A 9,452-nucleotide genomic window follows, 5' to 3' on the forward strand; every position below is an offset into this window, starting at 1 on the left:
TTATTTGATTCTAATATTAATAAATAACATTTTCAGTATGATTTCCATCATATTGAAAATAATGAAAATCATATTGAAAATGTTATTTATTAATATTAGAATCAAATAAAATTATTTTGTTTTAAAAGTATGTGTTAATCCTTATGTACCCAGACTTTGTGGACACCCTGTAGATTAGATTCTCAAAGCAAACAAACATTAGCAAATGTAATATTCTCATGATGTGATAATTTTTTTCAAATTCCAAATATATATCAGTCTTTCTATTTAATTAATATGTACTTTCTCTTTCTTGTGCTTTATCTGTGTATATGTTTATATATAGTAATTATTAAATTGGTTATTGTAAACACTATATACTGACTAATCACACATCATAAAAACTTTATTTACTACTTCAAATCCTGGTATGCATTTTGGCCTTTACAATGGCCTTCATCAGTCAGTCTGTAAAAGAAAGAAAGAAGTGATGTTTTCAGATGCAAAAAGTGATGAAAATAAAAGCAAGTTGGCCTGAAAAGTGAAGAAAAAGGACAATTTTTATATAACAGAATTTTATAGGTATTTCAGATGTTTATAACTTATATTTTTTATATATATGTTAATGTTAATTGTAAAATAATTCAATACTATTGATGAACAGCAGAATAAAAGTCAATATACCTATTGTTAAGTTCTTGATAAAAATCACAGACCTGACTGACAATGGTCTTTACAATGGCCATGAGGGCCATTGTAAAGGCTGAAATGCATAGTGGAATTTGTAGTAGTGAATACAGATTTTTTGTGGTATGTGATTCATCTGTAAATAATGTTTACAATAGACAACTTAATAATTACACATACTTTCTTGTATTATGTACAATATACAGTTGAACCTGTTTATCTCAAAAACCTCTTTATCTAAAATTTATTTTTTCCCCTGCATTTTCAGTCTAAAATCAATATATTTTCCATGTTTATCTCAAATAATTTTCTCCCAAAACCTCTACATTTCAAATTATGAACTGAAGTGTCTATTACAATTCAAACATAACTACATTTTGGTAGCATAAACTGTAGTCAGAAACATCTGTTGCAATATAGTACATAGTTGCAATTAATGCTGTTTTTCTCTATTGGCTATGAGTTTGTTCAGTTTTTAATTTATGACAATGCAAAACATGGGTGATCTGCCAAGGGGAGATGCTTCTCAGGAGTTTATAACATCTAAATAGGGACAAGACCCTACTTAGATGTTACAAACATGAAGAAACCTGAAAAACTCCATGTGGCCAGCCTGTTGGTGAGGCATGAACCCAAAGATGTTCAGTAGTTTTATTCACTCAGCCATTAGTGGGCTAAGGCTACAAGTTTGGCTTGCATCTTACTGGTTGAAGAAAGTCAGGGATTAGGAACTATTGACAAACACTATTTCTGTTAAGATATGTCAATAATGTTTTATTTATACTAATTCAGGCATGTATTGCTATTGTTTTAATAAAATACTGTATCTCTAATCAAACATATTACTGTTCATTGTGTAAAAATCTCTATATATATCTCAAATTTTTTCTCATTCCTGTGATATTTGAGATAGACAGGTTCAACTGTATTTATATAAATTAAGGCCAGGGGTGCCTGTACATTGAACAGTTGGGGCATGTGTCCCCTTTCATCTGGATTGCCTTTACCTAATTTCCAAGGAAGCTCCAAATTCCATTATCAACAAAAAACAGAAAATTCATGACTTCTAGCCTATTCTGTAAATATAAAACTAACTAATAAATAATATTGTCCATTATCCCATGCAACTTCATCATATGTTGACCAAAACTTGCCCTTGAAATGAGGAGTGTTCCTCGTTTTCAATGCCAATTTAGCCCCAAATCCACAACCAGCATCACCTTGTGGGAGCACTGATCTAATGTTGAATCATAGTTTGAACTTCTTGCACAATAAATGATATATATTTTTTTTTTAGTTTGCTGACACTGCTGATAAAAGCTACTTATTTTTGCAAATATCCTTTAATACAATCATTTCAATTCAAAATACAGACTTTTTTTTTCAAATGCTCAGTTGACAAGTAAGCATTTGCAATGCATCTCAATGATGTCATTTCAGGAAATATAATTAAAAACAAATTAATTGATTTTAGATAGAAATTGTTTATGCATACTGAAATAAAATAAAAACTAATTATATTCTTAAAATATCTTATGCTAATGAAAAAATAACAATAGATATGTTATTTACCTCCAAATTTTTTAAAAATAAATCCTTTTGAATATATTTATGCAACTTAACCATATCTTTTAATTAATCTCACATGCTTAGCCTGCAGCCTCATAAGTTTTCTCTTAGTACGATTATGAATACAATAAAAATAGGCACAATGAACCTTTAGTTGTCTATAGCCTATAGCAGAGGAAATGTCCATTTTCATTTGCATTGTTTGCTATTCCATTCATTCCACATAATCTATACATCATCATTAAAAATGAAAAAAGATAATATGACAAATCACTAAATGATAAGTTACTGATAAATAATCATGAATTTTCTAATGTCTGCCATATACAGGAAGATATATTGAGAAGACAGAAAACATAATATATTAATGCTCTTGTTATATAGTATAATTTATATACATTAACAAAATAAAATTTTGTTTTAGTTTTAATATTTGAAACTATAAATTCTTCATAAGTTTTAATATGCTTATGTAAAATTTCTTATAATAAAATGTTGGTATTGAATAATAAATACTCAGAACAGAATTCTTTCTTACTCAAATAGAAATAATCTCATTATTTAATCATTTTTATGAAGTTTACTTATGTTAAATTTACTATACTGTATTTAACTTTTTTAGTGTAGTTAAGCTTTAATAATTATCTTACTTATATTTGATTATTTTGATTTAATTTAATCAGATATTTGATATGGAATTAATTATTTTTCATTAAATGCAATTTCAAATCACAGATGGCAATCACTATCATTCATCTTAATAATACAGCAATACAAATTTTAATAAATAATGGAAAAATATAAAGTAACTAGCAGGTAGGCTTCGGCAAAAGTAATGATAACGAAGATTAAGATTATTACGTTATAGTCAACCTTACCCGTTTTCACAGAATGCAAGAATTGGGTCCCCGTTTCCAGACTAATTAGAGAATTTTTAAATGGGTCTAAAAATATGTTCAGTTTCTCGCAAAAACGAAAAAAACTGCATCTGCTCTTGCATGTCGCTTTCTCTTAACAATTCCATTGTTACGTAACACTTCTGTTGTTGACACATCCATTGTTATTTAACACTTCAATTATTGATAGAACTGAAGCCTTAATCCTGTCCCTCTTCCCCGTGGGGAGGAATTTCAAAAAATCCCTTCTTAGTGTGTGTTCTCGTAACGTACAATAACTGTGTACCAAATTTCAACTTTCAATTTCTAACCATTTGGCCTCTACGCTTATTTATTATTATTATTATTATTATCAACCCGTCTTGATTATATATATAGATTAAGCCAAGATAAAAATGAATTTTTTCAATATATCTATAGCTAATATATTCAATTAAGTTATTTATCTTCACAAGCATTAGTATCTTTTCTTTATTTTTAAGTTTTTAAAATAAATTCACCTGACCTAACATACAATGGTGCAGTCATAAGCTGAAAAATTTGTAGCTGCAATAATGGCATGTGGTGAAAATGGAATTGTGCAATGAATCAATGCATAAACAAACTTACAGCTAATTATGTTAAAGCACATAAGGTGTGTCAAAAAGTTTATGAAATAAAGTATTTTCAAAAAACTTCTGAACTATGAATTTTATAAAAGTTTGTGTTGTTATATTTATTGCATTATGAATATAATTTTACAATAAAATAAACCAGTTTTAAACATGAAAACAAATTCCATATTTTACTGTATTTTTCTACATTTAAATATATTTAGATTCATAAATACAGTAGAACCTCAATTATCCGGACCTCCATTATCCGGATTTTCGATTATCCAGATTGTTCAAAGTAAACAAAAATTTTACGAATTTGCTGATTTGCACTTGGCAAATTATGACACTGTTTATGTACGTGATGGAATGCATAACTTTTTTTGTTTCAACAACGTCTCACCCATCACAGTGGTCGTAAACTCTTAAATATATTTTACGTAGTAATAAAAATATAACTTGACATACGTATTTATAAATAATTTATATTCAAATTACATCATTTCTATGACCNTATCAATTTCACAATCAGTTCCTAGTTGAGGTAAAAGATTTTTTTCTAAGTTATATTCAGGAAGCAATTGTGGAAACAAGGAAATTGTTGATACAATTATGATAACAGTAAATAACTCCAAAAACTTCCTACATGAGAAATGGGATAGAAATTATTATCTACTATAATATAGTACTAGATAAGTCATAAAGAGAGAGAGAGAGTATAATTAAGAAAAAATTTTTGTATAACCATCAAATAATATCAAAGAAAAAAAGAGAAAAAAATTTGTTGGTTCTGTTGTGTGTATTGATAATATCCAATGTGTAAGTTGTAATATCTTGTGTTTGCCATATCATTGAGGCAGAGTGTTAGCAAAGCCTTTGCTATGTAGCTTACAGAATTGTATTCATACTCAAAATCTGTTTGATTGATTTTGATTAAATTTTGTCATTTTCTATTAATTGCAATGAGAAATCCAAAAATATATTGAGGGTCCATTTAAATGTAAAAAAAATAGAGAGTCCATGACTTCATTTTCAATATACAGAGGTATTAAAGTGACAATGTCTGTGCTCTGATGCCACATAGGAGATTTTTTTACTCCTATGCCTAAATTCTGTTAGGCCTAGGGCAGGCATGGCCAACATATGGCCCGCAGGCTGGATGTGGCCTGTGTAGTGTATTTATGTGGCCCATGATTAATATTTCAATATTAGCTACTTAAGTCAGAATAGATTGGTGAAAAGTTCTAACGCCTAAAGAAAGATAAAAGTCAACAACTCACTGTCTGGTTAGAGTTAACCCTCCATTACAAATCTCTTAAGTACAGCATAGAATGTTGATAAAGCATGATAATGTGAAAAATGTATCTGTAATCTCTATCTACAATTCAGTCTCTACGGGGTGACACCACAATGAGATCTTGCACCACCTCAAAACCTTCCTAGGGCAACCTCTGGTTCGGCCCGTGGAAAAAGTTTTATTTCCAATCCGGCACAGGGGCAAAAACTGTTGGCCACCCCTGGCCTAGATGTACAGGTATCACTCGTACCACAGTTTTTATCTGACATGGTTCAAGAATTAGGGAAATCCCCTATACAACATGGTTTCACTCTAACATGGTTCAAGAACTGGACATGTACAAAACATCACAATTTTTAAGTGCAAATACTGACATTTGATAGTTTTTTTATTCCAGCATGCATGTTGTCTCACATTTGCCTGTGAAATTATCAGATTTTATGGAAAAAAGTACAGAAAAATCAAGATATTGCCAATATTTCGAATTAAGATCAACAGGAAAGCTCAAAGATGACTTTTGTTTTTTTCAAAAAGAAAACATCCTCATTTAATGATGTTAAGCAGTGAAAAATTAATATTAACATATGATATTTTTGATTGTGATTGTTAGTTAATTTTGATTGTTTTAATAAATATAATTCTCTTAATTATGAAAAAGAATAGTATACTTTTGCTAACTTTTGAAACCTAACTATGTTTTGTATAGCATAGATTTGCATAACATAGCATGTTTTTGGAACCTAACTACTGCATTATATGAGAGATATCTGTATTATTCATATTGACATTAATCAAATTTTAACCATATGGTTAAAGGTGTTCTATTTTTGCACTTTTATATTCATATGGACATAGTCCATAATGATTTATTTACTTCTTAAAACCATTAAAAAAACATGGATTTTATATACAGCTAATATAAAATTCAGTTTTCTGGTATTAAAATAATACTTTGTGAATCTACATTAATAGTATATAGTGTCTGCCTCATTTATCTACTCTTAAATTTAGTAGTTTTCAAATTGTGGAGTGTGCCTTCCTAGTGGACTGCAATATCCTTTATAGATAGAATGAAAAAATATTATTATTGTTTACCTTCAAGTAAAATTTTTGTGTACATTTGATGCTCTATGTACAAGTTCCAATACTATATAGCATTAAAAACACTTGCAACTTTTATATTTATTTCATTAACATTATTATATTGTAAGTTATCGTACAATAACTACTATAAGACTACAATATAGTCATTACCACAGGACAATGATACAGTAGAGCGTCGTTTATCCGAATCAATCGGGGACTGAGGTTGTTCGGATAACTTATTTTTCGGATAACCAGTTATGTACGGAAAAATATATTAATTTATCCCGTGTTGAAATTTTTCTCTATTGCGTGTCGCTTCGCATTGAATTTTTGTCGATGTTAAGCCTAACGAAGACTATTGTATCGTTAAAAATTATTTTTTTATTTTGTACGAACAAAATAAATATATTGAAAAATATAAAAACAATAAAAAATTATACTTCAGAAGTTAATTTAGTATCAAAAACGTAAAATATTTAAGTAGCCGAAGACATAGCCAAAGATTACAGCGCCACAGCACTGGCGAAAATTTAAATTTGTCGACGACCTTCGGATAAACGATGCTCTACTGTAATTTAATTTTGTTTAGCAGTAAATATGCAATTTTACTTTGGTTTTGTTCAATATACAATTATGTACTATTAAAACACTTTAAAATTTCAGTCTTGTTAGAGAAAATACATCCTAAGAAAACTAGACAGGAAATACATGATTATGTTTTACAGAAAGTGCAGAGGGTAAAAGAATTTTTACAAATAAAAACAGAGCATCTCTCTAAAAAAATTTAAAACTTGTTTAATGTTTTCAAAAAGAAAATCTCAAAAGATTGGTCCTTGTACTTGAAAATACTATTAAGGTGTATTCATTTGTTTAGTTCAATAAAATAGTTAATTTTCAAATTTTTGAATGTACTACACATTTGGCATTAAAAACGCATATAATCAATACATATTCTAATAAAAAAGGAAAAATATCCTTAATAACAGTCTCAAATTTAAAAATTATCTGAACAACAACACAGTATTATGATTTGTAATATATCAGTCATTTTTTTAATCAATTGTTTAAATTTTTTCAAAAATGTAATTAAAACTTCATTATTTTATACATATAAAAGTAGAGCTTATTAAAGTGAAAGTATATTACTATTTTTTTAGGATCGGTTCCTCTTATTCCTTGCCTTGACATGATTTTCGGATTAAAAAAAAGGGTCAAATCCTCCCTAAACTTAGAATAATTGAAGATAAACAACCCGTATCGAGACGTCACCTGGTGAGGAAAGTAATGGGGATAAAACGATAATATTTTGAAATAAAATTTTATAACTCTAAATGGAATAATATACGTAAAAGACTATTTAAATTATGTTATTGTTATTATTATTATTAAAATTAAATGTAATATGTTAAACGACAATAATGAAAGTATGATAAGTATCAAAATAGATTTATGACATCATTCATGAATTCTTTTTGGTATTACTTCAATCTTGTAAATACAAAGTTATAATTAACTAAAAATTTTCATTACTTTCATAAAAATGCGAATTTTTGATATTAAAGTAATTGTTTTTGTAAAGCGGCGTTATTTAATTTTTTTCATCTAGTGTCAAAATTAGCGAAACGATTAAACGTATTTTAATAGATTTCAAAATGGCACAAGCTAACAATTTATGTAAGTAAATTGCAAAACTACGTTAGCACAACTTTCATATATGGTACGCTATAGCCTACATATATAATTGTTGCTCTATAATTTTATATTATTATTTAAACATAGCGTAAACGCTTAGGTAAATAATAAAAAAAGTTATTTTAAAAGTTATTTAATTCTGAAATATTTATCTAACTATAAAAAAATCATATTAAGAATAGGCATCAGCGAAGCGGTAGATTACATTGCAAGATAAATAAATTTTATTATAATTTTCAAAATACGTAACGCCCTAAAACACCAACAACAATATGACATAATATTTGAAATACAAAAATTAATTTTGTTTTTAAATTAACAATAAATTTATGAAATTTTGAAATAAATTTTATACGAAGAATAATTATTTTCGTAGCATTACCATCTCTGCACGCTAGGTCTCGCATTGCAGCTTGTCTGCATTCATGCCGCATGCGTATTGGGTGTGGATGGTACAGGGAAGATGGCGGATAATGTGCGAACTAGCACTCCAGCCGGAAAAATACAAGGTAGGAAAGACAAAACAGTGAACAAATACAGATATGTTTTTTAATAAGTTAATAATAGTCACAAGAAAATCTTTCGTTTAATGTTATTTCGTTTGAAATTTTCCACTATATTACTTGTATATAAATAGTGAAGAATGGCGCATTTCTTTTCATTGATTCGATTGTTTGAATTCTAAGATTCATTATAAACATAATATAAACTACGTATGTGTGAAGTTAGATGACGATTCGCTGTTCAGACAATGACTTATATTTTGTGCCATTCTCGAAGATCGGACGATGAATTTTATCACAATGGTCTTTTCAATTGTGATCATTTAGAATGTTATCATAAGATAAAGTATGCAAATCAAAGAAATTAACCGGAATTTACCTAAATAATAATTAGCTTTAAACGTTAATTCTTTAACAAAATAAACTTTTACAGAAGAATTTATTGAAAGAAAATATATTTAAATCCAATTTATATTTTAATTAGTCGTACAGTAATGTAAGCAAAATAATGATGAGTATGAAATTTTGAAGGAAAACTTTACCTGAGTAATGAAGCTAAATTAGGAATTATATATAAAATATAATCAATACATCACATGGCTATTTTAACACCAAGATAGATTATAGAAAAATACATGCTTTGATGGATGTTTTAAAGTATATTTTAACATAACTTTTAATATGTAATTTTTCCAAATTACCTTTATTTTATATTAACTTTGTGCTGTTTATAATGAATTAGTGAAATGAATAAAGAAGAAATTTAAATGTCTTAAGATGTTCTGATTATTACAGTCATAGCAGTAAACATCTAGTGAATTTGTGTTTAGCTGAATGAACTACATCAAAGATATAAAATCATCACGAAGATTGTTGTAATGATTTACTATTATTAGTTTTATTACAGTCATTTATTTTTTTACTTTCTTAAATTGGAAGATTTATCTTCATTCTTTTGAAATTTTATTAATACTATTGCTAATTTAATTAAATGATGAATTTTGATTGCTTTTGTGAGATATTTAACATTTGATATAAAACAATAGTAATTTAACAGAATTTTAAATCTGTTCATATCATAATTTTTTAGCAGTTGGAAATATTAATTAATCAGTCTTTACAAAAATATTTAATATATTAATATATATAT

General features: G+C 27.6%; 2 protein-coding genes across 3 annotated transcripts in view; one reads left to right on the plus strand and one right to left on the minus strand.

Annotated features, from left to right (window-relative positions):
- Positions 1–9,452, minus strand: part of LOC111617943 (trafficking protein particle complex subunit 3-like) — a 36,724-nt gene that overhangs the window by 26,087 nt on the left and 1,185 nt on the right. Inside the window, exons 1-2 of one of the 2 annotated variants that reach the window (XM_023359337.1) lie at positions 7,254–7,465; positions 2,239–2,463 (exon numbers count right to left, since the gene is read on the minus strand). In XM_023359337.1, the coding sequence (XP_023215105.1) occupies positions 2,239–2,292 (54 nt within the window). In that variant the 5' untranslated portion in view covers positions 2,293–2,463; positions 7,254–7,465. Of the gene's footprint in view, positions 1–2,238; positions 2,464–7,253; positions 7,466–9,452 lie in introns of those variants that run through there. The other variant, XM_023359338.1, reaches the window with a different exon arrangement.
- The window catches only part of LOC111617944, an 8,596-nt gene continuing 7,341 nt past the window's right edge, over positions 8,198–9,452 (plus strand). Inside the window, exon 1 of the mRNA XM_023359339.1 lies at positions 8,198–8,308. Coding sequence (XP_023215107.1) covers positions 8,263–8,308 — 46 coding nt within the window. The 5' untranslated portion in view covers positions 8,198–8,262. The remainder of the gene's footprint in view (positions 8,309–9,452) is intronic.

This window comes from Centruroides sculpturatus, unplaced genomic scaffold (genome assembly GCF_000671375.1).
Source record: "Centruroides sculpturatus isolate CEXI.00-Female unplaced genomic scaffold, Cexi_2.0 scaffold57, whole genome shotgun sequence".
In the NCBI taxonomy this organism is placed as follows: domain Eukaryota; kingdom Metazoa; phylum Arthropoda; class Arachnida; order Scorpiones; family Buthidae; genus Centruroides; species Centruroides sculpturatus.